The 27,026-nt window shown below is 52.3% G+C and overlaps 1 protein-coding gene across 6 annotated transcripts in view; it reads right to left on the bottom strand.

Moving 5' to 3' along the window:
• The window catches only part of Abcb9 (ATP binding cassette subfamily B member 9), a 32,408-nt gene extending 13,740 nt beyond the window's left edge, over nucleotides 1-18,668 (bottom strand). For 3 of the 6 annotated variants that reach the window (XM_028766220.1, XM_028766219.1, XM_028766224.1), the window contains exons 1-7: nucleotides 12,523-13,111; nucleotides 6,709-6,823; nucleotides 6,155-6,285; nucleotides 5,061-5,266; nucleotides 3,068-3,265; nucleotides 1,926-2,054; nucleotides 274-462 (exon numbers count right to left, since the gene is read on the bottom strand). In XM_028766220.1, coding sequence (XP_028622053.1) covers nucleotides 274-462; nucleotides 1,926-2,054; nucleotides 3,068-3,265; nucleotides 5,061-5,266; nucleotides 6,155-6,285; nucleotides 6,709-6,823; nucleotides 12,523-13,111 — 1,557 coding nt within the window. Of the gene's footprint in view, nucleotides 1-273; nucleotides 463-1,925; nucleotides 2,055-3,067; nucleotides 3,266-5,060; nucleotides 5,267-6,154; nucleotides 6,286-6,708; nucleotides 6,824-12,522; nucleotides 13,198-18,513 lie in introns of those variants that run through there. The other 3 variants (XM_028766221.1, XM_028766223.1, XM_028766222.1) reach the window with 3 other exon arrangements.
• Between the last annotated feature and the right edge of the window lie 8,358 nt (nucleotides 18,669-27,026).

Here is a 27,026-nt window from a genome sequence, read left to right as displayed (position 1 = left end):
GCTTTCGTTCACCAATCTGGCTTCTTGTCAAGTTACTAAAGAAGCCCCCCTCCCCCAACCATCACACACAATCCTCCTTTCCGTGCTGGGGATGGAAGCCAGGCCTGGTGCCTGTTAGGCAGGCCGTCTACTTGTGCCACTCCAGCACTCCCCCACAGGTCTTACTGGAGGGTTAATGGTTGGCTTCTCAGTGGAGCCCTTGCCTCTCTTGCGTCTGCCCACACACCCAAGATATGGGAAGGACGGTTCTGGCAGGCCTTGAGCCGCTCTTACCTGTAGGACCTGCGTGTGGGGCCGAGTGCGGTAGGTGAAGGTTACATTCTCAAAGTCCACTCTGCCCTCGAGGTGGTCAGGGGCCAAGCTCCCATCATGCACCATGGTTGGCTTCCGGTCAATGAACTCAAACACCTTCTCAGCGGCCCCCACTCCCTGCATCAGGCCGCTATAGACAGAGCCCACGGACTGCAGGGAAGACACATATCCTGGTCCCACCAACAGCCCATTCCTGACACCTACCACTAATGGGGTGTGGGGAGGTCATGGGTCAGAGCTGCAGCTTTGAGGAGATGCAGGGAGCCCCCTGATGCTACCTGCTGGTGCAGCAGACAGTGGCCATGAAGAAAACAAAGGTGATAGGAAAATGTAAGGCCACCGTGTCTGGGCATTAGGAGCCAGGGCCCAGGGTTGGACCCTGCAGAGAGTATGTGTGGTGAGCAGGGAGGGGCAGGGCGGAGCAGGCAGGCAGGCTCTGGCTTTCCTCTGGCAGCCACAGCATGTTCTATGTCCCTTTTTTTTTTTTTTTTTTTTTTGTAAAGACAGGGTCTCACAATGTAGTCCTGGCTGTCCTGGAACTTAATAAAGCAGGCTGGCCTTGAACTCTCAGAGATCTACTGTCCTCTCCTTCCCAAGAGCTGGGATTAAAGGCATGTGACAACCTGGCAATTGTTTTTCTGGGCCTCAAGTAGCCCATCCAGACTGTTTCAAATAACTCAATATGTATGTAGTTGAAGATGATCCTGTGAGACAGGACTTTACCATGTGACCAAGCTGACCTGAAACTCACAGAGATCCACCTGTCTCTGCTTCTGGGGTTAAAGGTGTGCCTGGTGCCCTACCAGGTGTTGGGGAGGGGAAGGAAGTCCACAAAAGCCAAGTCATGCTGAGGTCAGCATGGGTCCCCTCCCTCTGGGGACAGCACAGAACCTTGGAGACATCCCAGTTGCAATGTTAGGGACTCTGACTTGAGGACCAAGCTGCTAGCTGTTAGTTCCTGCTGTCTCCACCTTAGGCAAAGGCCCCAGGCCCACTCTCCTGCCTCCACCTCTCACGTGCTGTGGGATGGAGCCCAATTTCATGTAGCTCAGCAAGCACTCTGCCAAGGGAGCCAACCTCAGCCCTAATTTAATCTTTAAAATGGGTTTTGATGGATACTCCGTGTACATTCTCTGTGGCTACAAACACGCCCAATATAAACATGAACCAGAACAGTAGCCATCTTCACTGAGTCCCTTTAAGCAATGAGGTAGCTTCTCTCAGAAACAACAGAGTGCAAATATTTTGGCCCCACCTCACGCTGGTGACAGATGTCTGCCTGGCTCCTGTGTGCAGCCCTTGAGGTGCTGTTACAGTCATGTCCACCTTGGGGACCGAGTCAACACCACGATGGCACCCGGTTGCTGTGAACCTGTGAACCGGTGGGAGCTCACAGAACACTCAGTGTGCCTGTAAGTGTTCCAACAGGTCACCGTTTGTTCCAGTCCAGAGGCTGGCCTGTGGCATTGGTATCTTAGAGGTATTGCATTTGAGTTCTGAGGCTGGTCTTAGGCAATCTTGCATGCATCCTGTTTGGCTAAAAACGTTCCCACCCCACGGAAACCGGAACCTCTCTCACCTCACACCCCTCGCCCTCCCACGCTGCCCCTCACCTCCATGCAGTCTCCCAGGACGAACTCATAGATGATGAAGGCGATGAGGTTGCCGCTGCTCATCTGCCCCGAGATGACCAGGTGGCCTCCGTAGTAGAGGATACTGACCTGGACCACCAGGAGTGTGAGCTGCACAAAAGGACAAGGGCAGGGCTTATGCTTCCAGGCCTTAGCCAGCCCTGCGCCTGCCCTCTACTGTCTCCCAGCTCTGTCCCCCTCTTAGTGAGAGCAGGGAAACAGGAGAGAAGCTTGAGAGGGCCTCAAGTCACTGGGCTTGGTGACAGCGTCTTTTCCCACTAACCCATCTCGCTGAGTGCTGGAAGGCAGCCTTAGAAGCTCTGAACACCCTGCCACCAACGGAAACTTCATTGCCCCGTCTGTCACTCATACCCCTCCCCCAGCAGCTCCCTACAAAGGCCCCTAGCTGGAGCAGGCTGTGGGCTTGGCAGGAGAACAAGGCTTTCTTTGTCAGGCCCTGGCTGGCACATGCCACCTTCAAGTTCCTCTGCTGAGCCAGGCAGGGCTATTCATTCTCATTGCAAAGAGCGTGGCTCAGAGAGGTTGGCTCAGAGAGGTTGGTCACACAGCAGCCAGTCAGAGCAGGCTAGTGAGGCCTTTTTGTTCCTTTAAGTACACTCCTGAAGAAGGGCAGTATCTTGGGGACCTCCTGCTGTGGAGTTTTTTGGGATGAGACAACCCACAACCTTCCCAGTATCCCCAGCAGCCCTTTCCCACCCCAAGGCAGAGTGAAGTCAGCAGCTGGATAAGTGTCCTTGTGCATGGCAGAAGGTGCCCAGATGTGGATTAGCTGATGGAGGCTTGGCAGGCATTTTTAGGGGGTAGTGTCTCAGGTAGTGGCACCTGAGTAGTCCTTGTCTCCTGGCTCCCCTGTACCACTCTAGCTACGTCCTCCCATGAAACTCTGTATCTCCCTGCTGAGACCTAGGTTGGACCCTAGCTAGCCTGAGGATACAAGTTCCCACTGACCCTGCCACCTTGTAGGGGGACAGAGGCCTCAGAAGGAAGGCACTGTGGTCTTTCCAGGAAAAACACCCACATGTGGGGGGACCTGGACTGTCACTTAAGTGAAGGATCTCTATCTGGATGCCCATCCTCTCACCCCTGGTGTCTGCCACACATACCCCACTGCCCCAGACGTAGGACATGTAGGCCGCTGCTTCCTTCCTGTTCAGCTTGTACACCTGCTGAAGCTTCCGCAGAAACACCTCTGCCTCCTCCTCCTCATTGGCAAAGCTGCGCACTGTCTTCATGGCGCTGATGGTCTCCTCAGCCGTGGTGCTGGCTCTGGCCAGGGCGCTCTGGACCTCCTTGGAGAGCCTCTGTGCACAGGGATGGGCAGGACAGCCTCACTATCCTTCCGAGCCCACCTCCATCCCGTTCTGACCACCCCAGCCCCATCTCCTCCTAACTGATGGGACAGACTCAAGAGACAAACCCAGTGGAGCTCCTGGGGTGCAGGCCAGCTTCTGAGGGCTGGGAGAGTCTTATGTCACTCACAGTGCCCAGCACTGGGGAACAGTGAAACAGGCCCCCACTGACACTGAGTGAGACCACTGACCACACTTTGACTACAGCTAGCTCTAGAAAAGGAGCATCCAACCTGGCCCTGCACTGGCATTAAGAATGGTAGTCCCCGGATGTTGCCCAGCCTGTACACAGTATGAGAGTACACACCGAGCACTGAGGGGCAGTGTTTATTATCAGCACAGACTAGGCGAGAATGTGAGATTTCAGATGCATGTGCCATGGCCACCACAGGCTGGGAAATCTTCTCACACAGTGGGGAGATGCAGCTTTGGCGGGGAAGCAGCCCTGCCATCGGTCTGCTCTGCAGTAATTCATACGACAGCTGCCCTTCCTATAGGGCAGGGTGGGATGGCCCTCTAGCTGGTTTCATGACCTGAATGTGACACTTGGTCACAGGCAGCAGAATGAGAAAAGGCACATTGCAACTGGGAGGAACCAGGCGGGGCCCCAAGTCATGTCTGGTTTATATATGTGTATGTCTGTTTTCTTTCATTATTCTGTGTGGCGGGGACATGGGCAGAAGTCCCCTGGCATGGGTCAGCATTATGGAGTCTATTATGTTCTTGCACCTTTCTGTGGACTCTGGGGACTGGACCCGGGTTTGCACAGTAGTGCCTTTACTCCTTGGGCCTCTCGCAGCCCAGGTCACATCTGGCTGCAGGTGGTGTGTGTGTTTTGAAAGGTGGAAGACCCTACACGAATTTCTTCAAGGCTCTGCCCACTTGGAGGTGGAGCAGGGTAGAGGCCAGTGAGAAGGGAGGACAGTGGAAGCAGGGTGGAGGTGGGCAGGGAACCGGCTCCACCCCAACCTTCCTTCCCCCTCGGGGAGGAACTAGTGCAGAATCCATGATCAGGGCTTAGGGATGGCAGCCTTTTGCTGGAGATTGAAGGGAAACTGTTTTACACAGAGGAGGGTCCTAGAGCTAGGAAAAGACACCCACCCAGCAGGGCTGGATGCTCCCCTCAGGATCCCCAAGGATGCCTGCTCTTGTCATGGGGCCCAGACTTGCCAACTCAGTCCTGCGGCTTCTGCAAATCCAGGAGGCCAGGGTGAGTCCAGTTGGCCGGCTATGGCAGAGGGACTTCAGGCTGCCTCAGAGTATATCACAGGCAAGGCCCAAGTCACCATCCCCCTCAAAACCAGAGGGTCAGACTCTGCCCTTATCACCTACCCCAAGAGCCAACTGCTGGTTTCTCAGAGCCACCAGGCCCACCCATAACACAGAGCTTTTGTCTGTACACTCTACTCAGAACACAGTCCTGAGAGAGCCCACCTTCCTCAGGTCCCGCTAGCCACCCCACGCTCACGGCTTCTCTCTGTGCTTGTCTTCAGTACCTACCAGGGCCTCCCCTCTGGCTCAAGCTGGGTCTGAACGTGCAGTGGCAGTCCTCAGCCTTAGTACTGGGATTATGGGTGTGACCACCATGCCTGGCTGATAGCTAAGGCCAGTTGTTACCTGCAGCCTGCTTCACAGCTTCCCAGTGCTAGGCACAGTAGGTGCTCAGGAAATGCCCAGTGGTCAAGTGAGGACAATGAATGAACACAGAAGCAGACACGGGCGCTGCTGGGGACCAGGCACTGCCTACCTTGTAGTACTTGCCGTAGATGTTGGACACCATCATGATGATGGGGAAGCCCATGAAGGTGACCAGGGAAAGCTGCCAGGAGAGGCTAAACATGAAGACCACCACGCCCGTGACCTTGACCGTGTTCCTCAGGAAGATGTTGATGTTCTGGGAGACCAGGTCGCTGACCATGGTGGTGTCGGAGGTGAGGCGGGAGATGAGGTCCCCTGGAACACAGGCACTCAGCCCTCTGTGGCAAGGATGCCCAGAGCTGCCAGGGTGGGCGGAGGGGACGCTAAGGGGCTTCTGAGATGGATAATAGGAGTCAGATCTCCCCCACTATGCTATCTGAGAATGATGGGGAGCACTTCTGGAAGACTAGGGAGCCATCCCCACCCCTGGTACCATTTTTCCCTCTTTGTTTTGTTTGAGGCCAGGGTGGCCTTGACAGGGTCACAGGTGTGTACCACATGGTTCCAACATGTTGTGTGAGGCGCCTGCCTGTCCACGGAGTGGAAACTGGAGAAGGCCAGCGTGATAGCACACAGGTACCACCACAGCCAGCCTGCAGACTTCTTTCTGCTAGCCCTCACTGGTAAACACCCCCATGTCCACCTCAGAAATAGCCTCCTGAGCTCAGAGAGGAACACAGAGCAGCGTTTCTCACACACTGTGGGATACTAGACTAGAACCCTTGCAGCAACCATGGGGGTGGCTACCACATGAGGCAAACAGTCCCTGTGGGTGAGGGTGGGACAGGTGTAGACTGGTCGAGTGCCCGGGACCAGGGTAGACATGCTGTCTCTCCCTGCTGGCTCTCCCCAACACTTGGTCCACAGGAACTGGGCCTCTGCAGGCCTCACTCTGGGGCAGCACTGGCCTCTGGGTTTTTACAAGACAAGAGAGGCCTTGGTCACTGCGGAGAGCTCAAGAGGCCTAGCCAAGGTCTTGTGGTGGCCTCAACTCACACCAAGACATCACCAGGCAGCTTAGTATCCCAGGCTCCACCCCGAACTGGACCACAGGAAGTGCTGGAGGGGCATACCATGTGGCTGTCGGGGCCCCACAGGAAGCTAGCTCACCCTGGACACCCAAAGTCCCCAGGAGGGACCAACCTGTGCGATTCTCATCAAAGAAGCTTGTCTCCTGTGACACCAGCGAGCGGAAGAGACAGTTCCGGAGGCGAATGTTCAGTCTGGCAAATACGAGGGTGAAAATACCGCCCCGAATACCTGCGGCCAATGAGCTGATTGCAGATGAGAGACGGTATAGCCGGTGTCCTTCCGGCAGGCAGCACCACCCACCAGCAGCCCTTCCTCCCCAAGGACAGAGGACAGGCCACTCTGCAGGGATGGCATCTGGGACTAACCCCCCTTCCTCCCTAATAAGTCCTACACCAAGGGTAAGGGACTCAACCCTGGCAGTCAGATCCTTCTAGAACAGTATAGAAAGCCAGTCCTTTGGGCTACACATTCACAAACCAGCCAGGGAGAGAGAAAAAGATCTGCAGGGACTGGAACCATTTTCAGAGACAAGAAGGTATGGCTCTAGGATGTGGCCCAGCTAAAGGGTTCCAAATTGGTTTGGGAGGTTGCTGTGGAGCTGGGCTGGTCCTGCCCCTTCCTGCCCTCCCTCTTGCAGGAGGGATGTGTATGGGATGGGTGGCTACCTGCCGATGGCCACCAGGCAAACGACAACAACGGCCGTGGTGAACTGGTCCATGCTCTTCTGGATGACAATGCTGTCAATGGCCCGGCCAGTGTAGTAGGGCAGGAAGGTCTCACCTGTGGGGGAGACAGGGCAGGCTCAGCGGGGAGTCCATAGTCACCCTTTCTGCTCGCCTAGTCCAAGGTCTGTTCTTTGATACCTGCTTGTCCCTGCTGTGGCTGAACTGTCAACTTGATGGGGCTTAACCATCATGGAAACAAACCTCTGGGCACAGCTGTGGGAGTTTCTAGACTGGTAGTGGAAAGGCATATCATAAACATGGGCTAAAGGATTCCACAGCCTGGGGTCCCTGACCAAGTAAAACCGAGAGAGCAAGCTTAGCACCGCTGTTCATCTCCACTTCCAGGGTGGATGCCATGTGACCTGCGGCGTCACGGGCCCGAGCCATGACTTCCCCACCAAGATGGACGGTGCGTGCCCTCAACTGGGAGCCAGGGTCAACCCAGAGAAGATAAACGGATACATCTCCCTTCAGAGAACACATGACGTGACGCCGTGTTCACAGCCTGGGCTGACACGGATGACACCCGGGCGGCAAGCATTGGAAGCCACCTCATTCCCTCCAGAGTAGGGCCTGTCATGGGGTTGAACATCACCCATTCCGCGTAGGCCACAGGCTCAGCAGCAGCCGAGGGACACAAAGGTCACTTCCTTCTTCCAGGTGTGGACTTCACCTTCTAGAACCAGGAAGACCTTGCAGGCGTGGCTCCAGGCCATGCTCGTCCCACCCCTCTGAGGGGAGGCACTCTATGGCTGGCAGGGTGATCTGTCATCCAGACTTTCTGTGTCTTCACCCTGCTGACTCAGTGGGTCACAGAGCAAGGAAGAGGAATGGCTGAGAGTCAACACAAGTTCATACATGTTGAAGACCTCCTGTGTAGGAGGTGGGACTTTGAGGTGTGTTTCACTCAGAAGCTGCGATGAGCCTTTCAAGGCTCTGCCCTGGGGAGGGGTTGTGGTCTGTAGGTGGGTGGCCACAGTTCCTCTTCTCTAAGGACCTTGCTGTGCTCACTGGGATGCAGACAGCAACCCTCAGCAGACACCAAACCCAGCAGCACCTCTGGTTCCTTGCACTGGCGCTAGAGCTAAGCTCTGGCCCTGGGGGGCATGGTATCCCTCACCTGCTCCAAGGCCGCTGGATTCATCGCTCCCCAGAAGAGCCAAAGCACCTGCCTTGGAATGCCCACTCTCACAAAATGGTCAGTGCAGAAGCACGGCCCCTCAAGGTCGGTCTCTGTCTCCTGGGGTCTCCTCACTGCAGCAATTTGTTTACACTGAGCTGGGCGTGAGGCTAGACACAGGTAGATTCTACATACCATCAGCTTGAAGTCTGGCCGTCCGTGGGGAAATGGCGCCCTCTACTGGATGAGGAGCAGGAACCTCAAGGGAGCCATCTAACTGGCCAGATGCGGATTCCAGCCACAGCTGGCTTACAACTGAGCTGAAGCTCGGCCTCAGTTTACCCACAGAGAAGAAACCTTGTGGAATTCTATTATGATGATCTGTGTGGTCTCTGGTGCTGGGGGTACAGGGCAAACCCAAGGAATCTGTAAGCATCCCAGACACTCTGAATGCTACACTAGGCTTCAGGAGTACTTCCTAAATCTGACCTCTGCTGCTGCCTCAGTCATCCCACCCTGCTCGGAGTCAGGGGCCGCTCCCCACCTTTGAACTCAACTCAGATCTTGGCCATCTCAGCCCCACACAGCCCATTCACTCCCTTCTCTCTTGGGGTCAGAGCCAAGGTCTTTGCAAAGGCTCGTGGCAGCCATGCAGGAAGGCATGGGGCTTCTGCCTCCCCTCGCTCACCCTGCTCTAGCCCCGCTAGCCCCCGTGCCTCTTTAACAACCGGGTTCCTTCTGCCTCAGGACCAGTGCACAGCTGACCCCTCTGCCTAGAACACATCTTACCTCAGACATCTGTGCCTTTATCTCCTCCAAATCCCAAATGTCACCTGGTGTTCTTACGGGTTTGGTATTTTTGTTCTTGCTATTTGTGGAAATGACTTCTTTCCACAGAGGAGGAGACTGGAGCTCTGAGCACTCACATCACTTGCCCACATTTCTATACAGTCGAGATGCCAAGAAACCCAATGAAAGAATCCTGCTTCACCCTGCTCGGGTGCCAAGGCAGAAGGATTTCAAGTTGAGGGGGTCACCTTCAGTGACCCCACTGCCAGTAGACAGCCAGCCCAGCTGAATTAATGAGCTCTAGGTTCAGTGAAAGGCCCTGACTCAAAAGACAAGGTGGAAGGTGACAAGGAAGATGGCTAACACCAACTTCTGCTGCATACACCCACACAGGTACCACATACATACGTACACAAACATAAAATGGAAAACAAACAGACAGAGAACCCTGAGCCTGTGAGATGGCTCAGAGGGTAAGGCTCTTGCCACCAAGCCTGATGACCTGAGTTTCATGCCCGGGACCTAGATGGTGGAAGGAGAGGACTGGCTCTCTTAAGTTGTCCTCTGGGCGCCACTTACAGGGCACACACAGCATCTGCTCAACCAGCCCCTCCCCCAATAAATAAATACATTTAAAATGTGATTTTAAAACAATATGGGCTGGAGAGATGGCTTGGCGGTTAAGAGCACTGACTGCTCTTCCAGAGGTCCCGAGTTCAATTCCCAGCAACCATCAGAGGGATCTGATGCCCTCTTCTGGTGTGTCCCAAGTCAGCTACAATGTACTCACATATATTAAATAAACACACAGACATATAAACACACACACACACACATACACAAAACAAATTAGCAATGAAAATAATTTAAAAAATAAAAGAATCCTGAGAAATCCAGGGCTATATAAAAAGACCCTGTCTCAGAAAATAAAAGTAAAAAAGAATCTTTACAATAAGAGACAGTGCTGGTCCCCAGGGCACCTTTAATCTCAGCATTCGGGAGGCAGAGGCTCTGTGACTTCGAGGCCAGTCTGGTCTACACAGAGGGCTCTAGGACAGAAAGTGTTATATAGTGAGAACCTGTCTCACATAACACACACACACACACACACACACACACAAACACAAGGGGGGGGAAGGATATGTATGTTTCAGATAGCTGAAACACTTCCTCACTCAGTGGCTGGTGGCTTTTCTGCATTTAGGTCATGGGGGCACAGACAGGGGTTGGCACAGGTGAACGCTTGTGGATGGCAGAGACTGCGGTCATGGCGGCTCAGACCTGTTCTGCGCCCGTGCCGGGTGCCCTGCTCGTCTCTCTGAGCAATCACAAGCAGCACACCCACTGCAGGGTGAGAAACGGAGCCTTCTCGTGCTGAGCATCAGACTTCTAGGCCTGATTCAGACCGAGCCCTTGGCCTTATCTAACCCTGAGGGCTGCCAGAACCTAGAGGCATTGTAGTAATCTGTGCCCCTTGAGCATGTCGCAGCAACATAGGGCCACCATAGGCACAGGGACAAAGTCATGGAGTGACATCTGGTTCCAGTGATCAGCACCGGGGGTGAGTCAGACCTGGCAATATCACCAGCACAATGGCTGAGGTGCACAGAAAGGCCAGTCAGATGAATCCAAGATGGTTCCCCAAGAAGGGACCTGGGGCTTTGATAAAAGTGCAGAAGAAGCTGGTTAAACAGAACGGGTCAGCCTGGAGCTCACAGCCGCTCAAGGCTAGCCTGCTCCCCATGCCAAGATTTATCTGAGGCATTTTATCTTCTTAGCTCATTGGCCCACTTCCTGTCCCTCGACACCATGAGGACTATGGTTTAAATTTTACATCCTCTCAAAAGCTTGTGTGATGGAGGGTCGCGCCTTTCCTGGGACTTGGTGCAAACATCAGGAGGCTGGGCTTAGTGATGGCCGGTATGTCTTTCTTTCCCTTCCTCCCCCTTCATGGATCTGTCTCTCTCCTTCCTGGCCACCGTGACGTGAGCAGCCCTGACCCACTACACTCTGGCCATGATGTTCTGGCCCACTATATGCCCCATATCCATGAACCCAGACAACCGAGCCTGGAACCAGATTCCATGAGCCGAGCTAACCTCTCTCGCTTTCATGCTGCTGTCCTGGGCATCGTTACAGCTACACACAGCTGACTGAAGTGGGGACTGTACCCTAGCTTTACAGACACAGAGACCAACTGCCTCATATCACAGAGACTCTAAAGGGAGGAACTGAGGGGACAGGGGATGAGGTGAGGGAGGGGTTGGGGAGAGGGATCTTGGAAAAAAAGGTGGTAGCATCTGCCAGCTCAGGTTTACTGGCCTTCTTTGAGAATACTCTGTGTCACTGCCCCCAGGGACAGGTTCCGTCCCTGTGAATTCCTGGACACCCACCATGATGTACCAAGCCCTATGCTTGCCATTCCCCACAAGAGAGAAGTACGGTTCAGAAAGGTTGATAGACTTATCCCAGGTCACACAGCTCAATGAGACCCCAGGTCCTACCAGTGGGAAAAGCTATGGAGTCTCAACCTTCCAGTACCTCCTTCCTGCCCATGTTTAGGGACAGGACCAGACCTGCAGCACCAGACACTTAACTTTCAAACCAAGACACACTTCACCCTTCAGCTCCATTCAGTCACACGAGGCAAGCTCTTGCAACAGGAGACAGGTGGGGAAAGATCGACGCCATGGCACACAATAGAACTCTATGCGGCCAAAGAAAATCATGTTGGGGAGGGTGTCCAGGAGACGTTAGAAAGACAAACCAATAAAAATCCAAACAGTATACACAGGTGAGGAGTGACATCCTAGGAGCTATGCTGGAAAACACCAAAAAGAGAGGACGAGGGCTCGCTCGGGGAGATTCCCCATCCTGACCCCGTGTGCAAAAGCTGAGCGTGGCAGCATGTGGCTGTAATCCCACTGCTGTGCAGGTGCAGACAGGAGGATCATGGGGGTGGCTGACAGTTTCTCTAGCCAATCAATGAGTTCCAGGTTCAGTGAGAGATCCTGTCTCAAAAATAAGGTGGCTGGGGGCTGGAGAGATGGCTCAGGGGTTAAGAGCACTGACTGCTCTTGCAGAGGACCTGGGTTCAATTCCCAGAACCCACATGGCAGCTCACAACTGTCTGTAACTCCAAGATCTGACATTCTCACACAAGATATACATGCAGACAAAACACCAATGCATATAAAATAAATGAATCATTTTTAAAAAATAAGGTGGATGATACACATGCTGACCTCTGTGTACATACAAGAACACATATATATGTGTGTACTTATGAGAGGAGGGAATAAACAGGTCTCCTGCCTACATGGAAGTCTGTAACCCTCTGTGGTTAGTCTTGGGCCAGATAATGTGAGCAGTCAGGTAGAATTAGCTAAACTTTTGCCTTTCCACCTCTTCTTTCCTTTTCTTTATATATATATTTTTAAGGATTTATCTTATGTATGAGTACACTGTAACTGTCTTGAGACACACCAGAGGAGGGCATCAGATCCCATGACAGATGGTTGTGAGCCACCATGTGGTTGCTGGGAATTGAACTCATGACCTCTGGAAGAGCAGTCAGTGCTCTTAACTGCTGAGCCATCTCTCCAGCCCCTTTCTTTGTATTTCTGAGACAGAAGCCTACTCCTTGCCCAGGCTGGCCACAAACTCTTTACAATCCTCCTGCCTCAATCTCTAAAATGCTGAGATGACAAGGTAAGACACCATACCCATTCCTTCGGGGTCTCTGGGAGGTATAAACCACTTGAGAGGGAAGAGGTTGCTAAGCAGCGTGCTGTGCATCCCTGGAGACCAAGGCTCAGCATGGTCAGACCCAAGACCCCACTTACCCAGAGCTGCTACGATCAGGAAGAAGGAGGCAGCTACAAGGAAGGCCACGTCAGGCTTTGTATAGGACAGCAGCTTCTGTAGTGTGGCTCCAGATGCCTGCTCAGCAGGGGCCCCACCCTCCCCGTGGAAGCCCTCATTCCCTGGCTCCAGGGCCTCGGCATCTGGCCGCACAGTGGCAAGCAGCCCCCATAGCAAGAAGGAGGCAGCCAGGGAGATGTAGGTCCACACGAAGAGCGCCCAGAACCATGGGTCCCGGATGGGCCTGCGCACCTCTGAGAAGAGGAGCAGTTTGGCCATGGCATAGATGCCCACGAAGAGGCACACGAGGGTGATGACGAGCCACGAAGCCCGCAGGCGCCTTGGCCCCAGAGCACTGTTCTTGGCCACACCGATGGTAGCCCCCAGCAGCAGGCAGCTGCGGTACAGGCAGGCAGCCCAGAGGTCCAGCACCGAGTCGAAGATGTTAAAGTGTCGGATGTCCTCCAGCAGGCTGCGGTCCAGGTGGCTGAAGGCATAGATGGCCGTGGTCACCCCGACGTCCATGCTCACGAAGGCCAGCGTCACTACTACCGCCTTCCACAGCCTCATCCTGCTGGCTGGTGGCCGGCGGGGGATAGGGGCAGGCTTTGGCTCACCGGGGCAAGGCCATCACTGACAGCTGGGCAAGGCCACACCTGTGGGGCAACAGAAAGCATCAGGACAAGGGGCTCAGCTATGTTCCTAGGGCTGCACCACCCTGAGAAAGTCTGGTAATTATAATGATTTCCTGGGATGCTGGAGGTTCTTCTCACGCAAAGAATGCTTACTTAACAGCTGCTGGGGTCGTGACTCGGTTCCTTGTGTTTGCGATTTAGCAATGAAAAAAAAAAAAACTGAGGCAGGTGTGGTGACTTAGGCCTCTAATCCCCACAGTCCACACTAGAAGGTAAAACAGGGAGGACTTCACTGAGTTCAAGTTTGAGGTTAGCCTGGGCTACAGAGAGAGAAAGACACTTAAAAAAAAAAAAAACATAAAAACAGGGTCTAGAGAAAATGAATGGCTGGGGGTGGGGGGCAGAGTACTTGCGGTGTAAGCAGGGGGATTTGAGTTAGATCCCCAGGACCCACAAAAGCCAGACAGAAGGTGCTCCTCTATGATGGGGTGTGTGTGCTCCCAGGTTGTGGGGTGTGCGTCAGAGACAGGTGGACCCTGGAGTTCACTGACCTCCAGAACCCATGAGCTTCAAGTTCAGTGAGAGACCCTGTCTCCAAACATAAGGCGGAGGGCTACAGAGATGGCTCAACATTTCGAGCAGTTGTTAACTGTTAGGCTTGTAGAGAGAACCCAGCGGCTGCGTCAGGTGGCCCACAGCCACCCGTAACGACCCCTCCCTGAGATCTGATGTCCTCTGGATGCCACGGGCTTCTGCGCCCACGTGGTACACATAAACTCATGCAGGCACACACGCACACATAGCCATCAATAAAAATAATCGTTATCAAAGGGTGGAGGGCAATGGAGAGAGACAGCTGACGCCAACCTCTGACGCTCACTCGTGTGCACACACGCAGATACACATGCACACACTCGGGTGTGCACACATACGCGCACAGCACGGGATAGCAAGGAGAAACAAGAAACCGCACAGACTGTAAAGATCCCTGCTCCTATGAAGATGCCTCCGTCTACAGGAGGCATATTTAACAGGGACTCAGTGGTTAAGGGCACCAGCTGCTCTCCCAAAGGACCTGGTTTGAGTGCCAGTACCCACAGGATAACTAAAACCCATCTATAACGCCAGTTCCAGGGGATCCTTGCACACGGAATGCACGTGCTGGGCACACACGTAGGCAAGATACTCATACACGGAAAATAAATATCATTCTTAAAAGAAAGAGATGACTGGTCCTGAATGTCGAGAACGAAGCCTGTGGAAGGAGGAGGAGAGGTAACAGGGGAGGGCACGTGTGCACAAGACAGCAGAGGCGTGGGAGCGAGGCTTGGTGACCCGGGCCTGGGGTTCTAGCTACTGGGGAAGGCAAGAGGCTGGCAAGTCAGCCTGGGCAACTTAGTGAGATCCAGTGTCAAATTTAACAGTATATGGTTAGCTCAGGAGTAGAAGGCTTGCCTATGTGTGAGGCCCTGGGTTTAATGTCCAACACACACACACAGCGAGAGAGAGGGAGAGAGAGACAGAGAGACAGAGAGACAGAGAGGAAAGAACTGGCCCCAAGGATACAGTGGGGAAAGCATTTTGGACAGGTAGAAGAGAAGGCTGGGGCCCTGAGGGATGAATGTATCCTTTGTAGTTGAGGAAGGCAAGGAGGACTCAGGACTGGGAAGTGGAAGGGCGATGTGGGTCACATGGAGGACTTTGCCACCACTGAGGGGGTGACGCTGAGATTAGCAGAGCTCAACAGATGGCCCTGGAGTCTTCACTGTCCTGGCTGCACAGGGTGGCAGTGAGGTTCGGTGACTATAGCTATCAGGCCGGGCACACCTGGCACACACTAGCTGCTGCTGATAGCAACGGCAAACACTATATCTCGACTCACCTTTCACACTCTCGGGTTCCATGACAACCCAGAGACCTTTGTGTCTGCTTGGAAGTTTCCAGAGTCTTTAGATCCAGCCTAGGTTGGCCCTGACGCCTAGCTCTAGAGCTTGTTTTTGCTTGGTTTTGCTGTCCACTCCACTGAAGCTCCTCCCACATGGGGTCCCTGAGGACTCTCTAGGGCCTGGGAGAGCCCAGAGTTTGAGGGACACAAGATGTGGCCCTCACACCTTGTGGTTGGGGCGGAGTTTGTTTGGGGTTGGTTTAGGACCTTGCTGGGGCTGGCCCTGAGCACTGACTGACTCCTGATCAGATCCTCCAGAGTGAAGCGATGGTGTCCTATCTGTAAAGCGGACAACACCCTGAGCCCTGTGTGAAGGGGGAGGCACCGAGCGACAGGACAATCAGTCCTGAGGGACACCTTTCCCCCGTTGCTCTGGAGGCCATACCATGGGGGCTGACTTTGAACTGTTGAGGGATCTAACCTTTTACATGAGGTCAGTTCGTCTGCATCTCCATTTACACTCGGAGAAACTGAGGCACTGGAAGACAAAGTTCATCTGCTCCATTCACTCAGCCAACATGGGCCTAAACCCAAAAAAGCCCCTGTGTGAAGGACCCCAGCACCAGGGTCCTCCACCTGTGCGCACTTCATGCCTGATGTACAGCAGGCGTCTAATACCTGCACCGAGGGCTTACAGAAGGAGCTGAGCCCCGCACCAGCTGCTTTTCACATGTCAGATTGTCCTCAAGATGACTCTGTGAGGTTTGCACTGTCATCATTTCCACAGAGCCGGTGGCGAAAATGAGGCCTGGAGAAGAATTTACCCAGCATCCCACAGCTGGTGAATGGCAGAGTGGTCAACGTAACTTCTGAGTACAACCAACACTGACAGGAGCTGCTCCTTTAAGAAAAGTAGCCGAAAATGCTCATGCAAGAAGCAGAGGTGACACCAGTAAGAGCCTGCATTCTCTGGTGGGAACATAAGCATGGCACGGCGAGATGCCCACGAAATACATTCTAATTTTATGGTTTAGACCCACCCCCTGTCACACAGCTAGATAGTTCCAAAGTCTGTGCTCCTGTACGCCTGTATACTTGATGACAGTCTCTTCCAGGTGGACATACCCCCTGGTGCTAAGAAAGAATCTGAGGTGCGGAGATGGCACGGGGTGGGGGTGGGGGTCCCAACCCTCAGGGGGTTTGTTGTTTTGTTTTTTATTTTATTTTTTATTTTTATTTATCATCCAGGCACTGCTGGGCAGATCTGAGTGTGTGTCAGAGTTATAGCTTGATTAGTCAGCATCTGCCTTTTCAGAGGGAGCCAGGGCCAAGTGGGGTCAGGGCAGAGAGAAGGAGTGAGACAGGCAGGCTCCCTTGCCCCGGCCTTCCTCCATCCCTGAGAGGTCCGAGCTGCCAATGCAGCTCCTGGGCTCAGTCTGCTGCAATGCAGACGCCTCAGGGAGTGTGAGTGGGCGAAGCTCCACTCGGAGCCCAAGAAGGGAAGCTCTTGGCCTAGCGCCACCCCAGGCCTTCTGCCAAGCAAGTGCTGGCTTCACTGGGCCTGCCAGGCACCCAACTACTGTCTTCCTGGGGTGGGCATCAGGATTCCATGGCCCCTAGGAAGGGGTCAAGACTGAAGAGTAAGACAGAAAGATCAGCCAGAATCGGAGAGCTAGCCTGCAGGCCAGGAGCTAACCAGCCTCCCTCCTTCCAACTGTCAGTCAAGGGAGAGTCCTTCCTGAAACCCCAACAGCCCGAGTTAGCCAGGTGCCCACACCTAGGAGCTCCGAGTACCTGTGTCCTCTGGGAAGAACACTCCAGATGCTAACATCAGAGGCTAGCTGAAGCACTTTTGCAGGTGACAAAAACAAAGCTGGGAAAGGAGGCAGGGAGGCTTGTCTAGGGGTCATCCAAGGCAGAGCACCCATAGTACCTAGGTGCCCTGCCTCCCCAGAACTACAGCCAGGCTTCCATGGATCAGAATCCAACTCAGGTCAGGGCAGTTTTAATCCTGGGGTGAGGTTGGGATGGCAGGTTACTCTTGTTAGATAAGCCACTGAACAGAGTGCAGTGGGGAAAGGCCACAATCCCACCGTCGGGCTAGAAGCTGCCAACAGGGAGGCTGGCTGCTAAGGAAACACATGCCTAGCCTCCATGTGCCCAGACTCTGAGGACACACAGCTAGGTGGAATTGGAGGACAAATTGTGGGCACACAGGTGATACGCATGGCCCAAAGACACAAGGGCAAGATGGTGGCTGGAGACAGCCGCAGGCCTTGCCCAGGAGCCAAAAGGATCCAGGAAGGCAAGGCAAGTTGCCTTGACCCAAATGCTAAGGCAAGGCACAAGACTGGCAAACGATCCCTGCCCCACTGGGCTGTGTTTTGTATTGATGCTGGAGGCAGAGCTTAGGATCTTACTCATGCTAGGTAAGAACTCTCCCACTGAGCTACATCCCAAGCTAGATCCAAGGGGATCTTTTATTTTATTTTTTCCCCTTGGAGGAGATACAGCTTGGAGTACCTACAGCTGTCCATTGTAAGCAAGGGTAGTCAGAAACAGCCAGGAGAGAAGTACTTATAATCACAACAGCTACCCACCTTGGGTCTTCCCTGGTGCCTGTACCTCCCAGCTCTGTGACCCAGAGTCCTGGGAGGCTTGCAGTCACCATGCCTATTTCAGCACGAGGGAAACCCCACACTTTACCCTCTGTTGGAGTTGGAGGAGGAGGAGGAGGAGGAAGAGGAGGAGGAGGAGGGGGAGGAGGAGGAAGAGGAGGAGGAGGAGGGGGAGGAGGAAAGGTGTGCCCAGACTAATTAGGAACTGCAGAGAAAGGTCCTGGTTCACCCCTCACTCTGCAGGCTTGTCATTCTGAGGGCCCAGCCTTGGAGAGGCCAGTCGCTGCTGCTCTCAGCTGCCACTGACTGGCTTGATGCTGTGGGGGTCTCTGGAGAACACGACACACCCAGGCTGGGTCCACATGGCTTCATCCTGACTCCCGCCCTTGCTCGGGCCACCACATCCCACTGGTGTGACTGGCACTCCATAGGACGACGCCAGGTGGCCTCAGGGAACCTGGTGGCAAACCAAGGGTGTCCTGACACCTGTCCCCAAGCCATCTGCAGCAGGGGCATGGAAGCCACCCATCTCCAGGGGGTGGGGCGGAGAGCAGGGAAGTGTCAGCCACGCTTGCAGTTATCTCAATTAACTCAGGCAGGCGAGGAGGAGCCCCCTGGGATCGCACAGGCCCTCTTGATGGCAGGGAAGGCTTGGCCCAGGCCAGGCCTGGCGCTCGCAGCCCTCATAGGTCGCCACCGGCTCCATGCGGGGCCACAGGCCTCCAGGGTCTCCTCCAAACGCTCCCGCAAGGTACCTACACACCGCGTAGCAGAAGGGTCAAAAAACAGCCGAATTCCCGTTGCGAGCTCCGCAGAGCTGGGGGCGGCCCTTACCTGCCACCAGGTGAGTCGTCAGAGGGTGACGCTCCGTGGCCGAGACGCAGGGACACAGGATCCTGCCTCTCACCGAGCCCGCGCTGGGCACCGCTCTGCTCGGAACCGGCGCTGCGCCGCTACAAGGTCGGAGCCTAGCCCAGCTGCCCGCTGACAGGCGGGCGGCGCCGGGGGCGGAGTTTCACGGGAGTGGGCGGGACATCCTAGGTGGGGCGGGGCCTTCGAGAAGGAGCCTCCTGGGTGGGTGGGGCCTCAGGGAAGGTGGGAGGGGCCTCGGGGAAAGCGGAGAGAGGCGGAGTCTTCAGCAAAAGGCCAACAGAGAACTAGGCTGAAAGAACCTCCCTAGTGGGGCGGAGCCTCAGGGGAAGTGGGCGGGATATCTTGGGGGTGGGAACAGAGCCTCGAGGATGAGGCGGAGCTTCCGGGGCAAGATGCCAGAGGAACCTCCCGAGTGAGGTGGAGCCTCAGGTGGGACATCCAGGGTGGGAGGATCTTTGGAAGTGGGCGGGTCACTATGAGAGGCTAGAGTGGGCGGGTCCTCTAGGATGGGGTGGAGCTTCTGTGGCAAGGGGTTGTAGGCGTCTCTTGGGCGGAGCGACCAGGGGACCGGCCTGAACCCGCAGCTTCAGCACCTTCAACAAATCTAGCTCCTACCTGGCCCTAGGTTCTGAGTGCTGGATGCTCTGCATCCGGAACAGGCCTGAGTGCACACTCAGGGGACAGAAATACTCTTTAACGGGTTTTTTTCCTTGAAGGCTCAACCTGCCAGCCCTGGAGGATGTGGTGGGGTTATTATGATCCTCACTGGTTTACTCATCCATTGAATAAGTCTATCCAGCATAGACTGCACACCCTATGCCACTCTCAGCATTTGATACTGGCCATAGCTTTATGCATCTGTAAGCCCGGGTACTGGGGGAGAGGCTAAAGGAGGAAGATCATTTGAACTGAGGAGTTCAGGGCCAGCCTGGCCAACACAGACCTTGTCTCTTAAGAAAAAAAATGTCAGGACCCAATCAAGGTCTCTGCCCTTCTGGAAAGACAGTCTAAATACAGAAGCAGATAATATATGTAAGAAGTATACTGTACATATTAGAAAGGAGTACATTCTGTGGGGAATAATAAAGTTTATGGGCGGTGCTGTGAAGTAGAAATTTATGGTTTCTTCAGAAAGTTGGTTGTGTCAGATGGCCTTTCACTGGGCTAGACATGTGAAGAAGAAACATTTGGCTGAAGCAGACATAGTTGAAAGGATGTTTTGCTAAAGCAGACATGTAAATGGATGGCGATGAAGGATTCTTAGTTATTGGTTTGCCTTACACAACATAGTTGACCTCAGTTTGTTGTGACTCTATAGAGAGAAATGCACCAAAAAACTTCTGGTGATATTCTAGTGGCTTTTTGCCACGTTGGCAGAGTGATGTCAGCTGATACAGACTTGTGTAGAATTTTGTTAAGACAGACTCGCGTAGTGAGGCAAGACACACGGTGAGACGAAACCCTGTGGAGGACACAAGATGTTTGGAGGGAGTATGACTAGGACACAGTGAACAGTGACGGGCGCTTGCATAGCCAGCTTTACAATGCATCGTTGGTCTCACATCTTGGCTGATCTTCACTTCGTTGAGAGAGGCACAACAAAGAACTTCTCTGGGCATCCTTGTCCCTCCTGCTCTCTCCTGCTGACTTGTGCCAATTTGGCTGAGGCCTGACTGTTTCTACTAGGTCCATGTCACCACTGCTGATTCGTGTTTGCTATCCTGACACTACTAAATTAGACTACTGATATAGTCATAAAGTATTCACGAATGGATTGTTCTGTCGCTACTAAATCCTGTGACTTCCTGAACTGCAGATTTCCTGACAACGCAGACGAGATCTGCTCCAAAAAACGGTTTCTAAACAGGTCCACTTCCCTCGTATCCTGAGAACCTTTCTTTTCCACCATCTCTGGTGGGTGGTGGGCTAGAAGAGGGATGAATACATTTAAAAACTCTTTTTTTTTTTTCGAGACAGGGTTTCTCTGTGTAGCCCTGACTGTCCTGGAACTCACTCTGTAGACCAGGCTGGCCTCAAACTCAGAATCCACCTGCCTCTGCCTCCCAAGTGCTGGGATTAAAGGCGTGCACCACCACCGCCCGGCCTTAAAAATTCTTATTAAAGGCCAAGTTTAAAAAAAAAAAGATTGAAGCAACAGTGATGGTTTTGTAAACTTGACACAAGCTGTCACCTGGCAGCTTCCGTTGAGAAGCTGCTTCCTTTAGACTGTCCTATAGGCAAGCCTGTGGGGACATTTTCTTGATTGGTAACTGATGTGGGAGGTCAGCCCACTGTGGGCGGTGTTACGTCATCCTGGAGGCTATCCTGGTTCCTAAGAGCAAACCCTGGGGAGCAAGCCTGTAAGCAGCGCTCCATCACGGCCTCTGCTTCAGCTCCTGCCTCCAGGTTCCTGCTTTTTGAGTTCCTGCCTTCCCTTCCCTTCATGATGGACTGTCAGCTACACGCTGAAACAAACCCTCCTCGCCAAGTAGCTTTGGGTCATGGTATTTTATCACAGCCACAGGGACCCTAACTGGGACATGACTATGCTCTGTGTGATTACTGGATGCTAAAAATACTGCAGTGGGCAAGACAGAGCAGAGCAGAGGAGGCAGGAAACGCACCAGAAAGCATGGAAGAAAATGGCAGGTAGCAGTAGATGCAGTAAAGAAGCCTGGGCTGGGGCCAGGACTCAGTGGCAGGGTGCTGGCTTACCTAACATGCATGAGGCCCCAGGCTCCTGTGCCAGAATGGCATAAAAAAAAAGCAAAATAAAGTCCAGGGATGGGGTTGAAATGGTTTGGGACAATGTTATCTGGAAAGGCCTCAAATGAAAAAGAGAAAGAAAAGAGTTAGCAGTAAGAGAATGAGGGTGCATTTTAGGACGGGGGTGGGGGGAGCGTGAGTTCAGCGGGGGAGCGTGAGTGAGTTCAGTGGGTCTGGGTAGGGAGAGCCTGACCATTCCCGGAATAGAAGGTGTCTGTGTGGTTTGTAGGATTTAAGTGGGCCGTGAGCTAAGCCTTCAAAGAGCTCGTCCCACACCCACCCATCCTCAGAGACTTCAACTGCGCTCTGAATCGAAGATGGGCACTGCTGGTCCCACGGGACAGTCTCCTGGGAAGGCAATTTGGAAGCATTCAGATTTTAAAAGTGTTCTATTTGTTGTTGTTGTTTGAGGTGTTTTTTTTTTTTTTTGAGGGGGCATCCAGTAGGAACTTGTTTTACTGGTGGATGCATGAACGGGAGCTAAGATTCGGTTGGCAAACAGATACGATTGCAAAGGGCTGGAAATAAACGAAATGTCCGTCCATCAGGAACTGGGGTAATAATTAGACAGGCATCTATCAGAAGAACACTTGGGAGCAGGGAGGAGACACACACATGGGGCTTACAAAGAGGTATGAGGCCACTACCCACACCCAGTAAGTGAAGCTGTGTTAAAAGCAAGGACGAGTGGTTGTATCAGAAGGGAGTGTCTTGAGTGGCTCAGCTAGGCCCACATCCTGTTCACTGTGTGACCTGGGTACAGTGACTCTGAGCCTGTTTTCATACTGGAGGGAAAGTGGGATGGGCACTGCAGGACTGTGCAAGAAGTACTGAGTACTGTGTGATAAGCACTGCAGAACTGCAAGGGTCTGAGGTGGCCAGGCCTGCCATGACAGCCCTTGGCTGTTGTACAGCCATTTCCTCCTGTTTAAAGTTTTCCACCAAATGGAGAAGCTCTTCAAGACACAAGAAGCTAACATAACAGGTTGTTCTAAAGGGAGCTGAGACATTCCATCCTATAGGGAAGCTTGTTAAGCTCAGAAAGGAAACAACTCAAATTGCTAAGGAAGTTCCTGAAACTGACCAGATCTACTATGCCCTGCCCCTCCCCATCCCAACGCAGCATACAAGCAGTAAAGATCACTGAGAATTACTGTCAGACCAGTGAGCTGTGTAGAAGAGGATGAAACCAGCAGAGAGGTTTCTGGAAGAGGCAGAGACCAGCTGATCTACCTGCAAAGGACACTCCAACCTGCTGTGCTACCTGTAGGCTGTGCAGTGAGTTCCAAATTCCCAGCTTTGTGAGCTGTCATCCATGCTTGGGTATACTTAAGTGATGTGGCTGGGATGGCTCTGAACCTTGATACATCTGATAGCACTGAGAGATATTAGCAAGAACTGTCAGGGCCACGGAGATGGCTCTGTGGGGCATTTCCAAGCCTGAGGTGAGTCCAGTCTTCGGGACTCATGGTGATAGGACAGAACCAACTGCAGCAAGCTGTCATGTGACCGCCACCTTCATTCACGCACGAGAGCACACAGGAAATCACACACACATACACACATATAAAATATGTAAGAAATCAATAAAAAGAAGCTGTAAAGGTGGGTGGGGGACATGTGGGGTTTGCTGTGTCTCTACACAGGGGCTTCCCTTCTGCGTCTCAAGCTTGCAACTTCTCCGGTCTCTTATAGGCTCTCTGCATAGCTTGTTCCCTCCACCAACGGCAGGTTTCCAAAACCTGTATCCCTTTCCATAATCTGTTGTTGTAGTGAGGTACTTTTTTTTTTTTTGAGACAGGGTTTCTCTGTGTAGCCCTGGCTGTCCTGGAACTCACTCTGTAGACCAGGCTGGCCTCGAACTCCCAGAGCTCCACCTGCCTCTGCCTCCAGAGTCCTGGGACTAAAGTGTGCCACCGCACCTGGAAAGAGGTTCCTTTTTGGCATCCTGTCCACTCAGCCCCGGGATGTAAAGCCACCTCCAGTGTAGTTATAGAAACAGACTCAGGTAAGTGTGGACTCAGAACCTCTGGGTGAATGATTGCAGCATGAAATAGGTCATCTCTTTTGTGGCGGGGTGAGAGATGTTTTACTGATTGCAGTAGCGGCCACATAATTCAGCAAACCTATAAATAAAGCAAACCTTACTGAATTCCCTTGTAAACAAATGAGTTCCACCATGCACGAAGTGTGTCTCAGTAAAGTTGCTACTGAATGAGGAAACATGGTTCCTCACTGGTTAGAGCCCTCATTGTTCTTCCTGAGGACCCAGGCTCCGTTCCCTGCACCCACATGGCTGGTCACAACTGTCTGTAACTCCAGTTCCTGGGGACCTGATACCTTGTAGTGGTCTCCCTGGGCCAGCACACAGTGGTGCACAGCTATACATGCAGTAGAAACATGTATACACATAAGAATAAAACATCTTTTTAAGTGGGAGAATACTGTGGTCACTTTACAACACTGGAATGGGTTCAGAAAGTAAAATTTAGTACTTTTCTTGGGAATTCTAGGACAGAATTTCTCTCCAAACATGGATAAAAAATAGGAAAGGTAGCCCTGCCAGGCGGTGGTGGCGTATGCCTTTAATCCCAGCACTTGGGAGGCAGAGGCAGGCAGATTTCTGAGTTCAAGGCCAGCCTGGTCTACAGAGTGAGTTCCAGGACAGCTAGGGCTACACAGAGAAACCCTGTCTCAAAAAACAAACAAACAAACAAAAAAGGTAGCCCTAAAGACTTGACAGTAACACATTGGGCCTGGGTTAGAATGAAATGGACTCATCCCACAGAGAGAAGAAGGGACGGGGGGGGGGGGGGGCGAGACTACGGAGCTAAGCCTGGTGGCACACACCTGTGGTCCCAGCATTCAGGAGGTACAAGCGGGGTCATCCTTAGCCATATTGTACATTTAAACCCACTCTGGGGTACATGAGCTCCTGCCTCAAAATAACACAAATTATAAAAAGCTGTTGGACAAACAACAAAGTCGCTAATGACGTTTATGTACCATCCCTCGGAAACTGTTATACATTTTTAGAATGTATGCTCCCCACATTCGCTGGACTTGGCAGGAACTGGAAATCCTACTGTGGATGGCAGGAGTCCCACAGAACCAGGAACAGGCTTAGAACACTCCCCTTACACCCCAGAATCCAGAGACCAGGGCCTCCTGATCTCCTCTCTGCCACAGGATCACTAAAACCTACTAGAGTTGGGGTAGGGTGGGGGAGCTGGAAGCTTCACCTGTCAGGTCAGCCAGGGTGTGCTGATGTCACACCTTGTGTATCTTCTGTGCCCTCTTTTCTCTTGTTCAATCTCCACTCCTGCACAGATGGCTCCAGCTACTTTTGTTTCTGTTTCTCTGTCTGTCCATGTCTGTCTGTCTGTCAGGACCCCACGCCTCATCTCTCCTCTCGTATTTTTATGTCATCTCTCATTCTTATCCCTCCTTTTTATTTAAAAAAAAGTGTGTGATATGTGTGTGTGTGTGTGTGTGTGTGTGTGTGTGTGTGTGTGATGCATACCCAAGTGCAGTGCCCAAGGAGACCAAAGAGAGTATTAGCTCTCCTGGAGCTGGAGTTACGTGTGGTTGTGAACTGCCCAATTGGATGCTGGGAACAGGACTTGGGTTCTCTGCAAGAGCAGTCAGTGCTCTTAACTGCAAACCATCTTTCTAGCTCCTTCTTTCCAGCTCCATCTTTCTATCTATCCGTCTGTCTGTCTATCTATCTATCTATCTAATCTATGTATCTATCTATGTATCTATCTATCTATCATCTATCTATCTATCTATCTATCTATCATCTATCTATAACCTATCTACCTATTTTGGTTTTAGAGACAAGGTCTCTCTGTCTCTGTCTCTGTCTCTGTCTCTGTGTCTCTCTCTCTCTCTCCCTGGTTGTACTGGAACTCTCTCTGTAGACCAGGCTTGCCTTGAATTCAGAGATTCACCTCCTTCTGCCTCCCGAGTGCTGGGATTAAAGACGTGTGCCATCATACTCGGCCTTACTCTTTAATTCTTATGAGTATGGGTGTTTTGCCTTCATGTACGTCTATGCACCTCTTGCAGGCCTGATGCCTGCGGAGGCCAGAAGAGGCCTTGGATCTCCTGGAAGTAGAGTTACAGACAGTTGTGAGCCACCATGTGGGTGCTGGGAACCACACCCGGATCCTGTAGGAGAGCAGCTGGTGCTCTGAACCCGCGATCTGTGCAGCTTGCGATCTATGCTGCCGGCCATTTTACTACTTAATTATACCCTTGCATAGCTTTAACCGTCTCTAGAGTCTGGGGGAGCTGCTTCCCCTCTCACTACTTTCCTCACCTCCGTTTTTCTTTTCTTTTTTTTTTTTTTTTTTTTTTGGTTTTTTTGAGACAGGGTTTCTCTGTGTAGCCCTGGCTGTCCTGGAACTCACTCTGTAGACCAGGTTAGCCTCGAACTCTTGAACTCAGAAATCTGCCTGCTTCTGCCTCCCAAGTGCTGGGATCAAAGGCGTGCGCCACCACCGCCCGGACCATTTTTCTTTTCAAGGTCTCTTTAACACTCAGTCTTTCCCATCAGCCACCCTACTCACTCCTCCCTCCCACTCCCAATCTTATTCATTAAAATCAGAAAGTACTCCACACAGCCCTTGGCTGTTCATGCTCCAACAGTTACTGAAGTCAGCGAAGCCTCTGGGATTAACTGGTCTGTGTGGGATTTGTTTAGTGGGGAGCAAACAGCTGTGGTTGCTCTCTGAGTTAATCTAGTCAGAGAATCTAGTAGAGCTTACACCAGACACCCTGAGCTCCTGGAGTGAGCAAGTATCTTCTAAACCATGTGTCACATCCAAGTTCCATGTGAACACTGCAAACACTTCAATGGAAAGAATATAATAAATATCGTTAAAAAAATTACATGAAAAATAAAATAATGAACTAATGCCATTAGTGTAAATTCCAACACAGTAACATGAGAAACAGGAGACCAAGACACTCTAAGTCCTCCAAAACCAAACAGAACAACAGCTGACCCAGAGCAATGCTGCCTAGCAAGAGTGAGTTATAGGAACTCCCAGACAGAGAACTCAAAACAATGATACAGATGTTCAAAGACTGAGATAAAAGAGGCGGTGGATGGTATGAAGGAAGAGCTCAACACAGAGAAATCAAGGCTAAGACTCTGAAATGCTAGGGGGAAACTCTGAAATGCCAGGGGGAAACTATGTAGGGGATGTCAGCATCAGAGGGGTTAAGAGAGGAGACAGTTGGGCTGGAGAGATGGCTCAGTGGTTAAGAGCACTGACTGTACTTCCAGAGGTCCTGAGTTCAAATCCCAGCAACCACATGGTGGCTCACAACCATCTGTAATGAGATCTGATGCCCTCTTCTGGTGTGTCTGAAGACAGCTACAGTGTATTCATATATAATAAATAAATAAATCTTTAAAAAAAAAAAAAGAGGAGACAGTTGCTGAGTTTGAAGACAGTGGAGAAGCAGAGCAATCTAACAAGGACAAACCTAAAATAATAATAAGGTTCCAGTAAGAACCTAAGATGTGTGTGATACTCCAAAAAGACTAACTATACAGGTTATGGGGTTAGAAGAAAGAATCTTGTTCAAAAGACACATAAAAAACATTGTCAAAATAACCATAACACTTTCCCCGAGTTGGGGAAATCTCCCAGGGATAGACACGAGGCAAGACCAGAAAAGAAGCCCCCCTTAGC

This window comes from Grammomys surdaster, unplaced genomic scaffold, assembly GCF_004785775.1.
Source record: "Grammomys surdaster isolate TR1022 unplaced genomic scaffold, NIH_TR_1.0 166, whole genome shotgun sequence".
NCBI classification, from domain to species: Eukaryota; Metazoa; Chordata; class Mammalia; order Rodentia; family Muridae; genus Grammomys; species Grammomys surdaster.
This window is presented reverse-complemented; position numbering and strand designations above follow the sequence as displayed.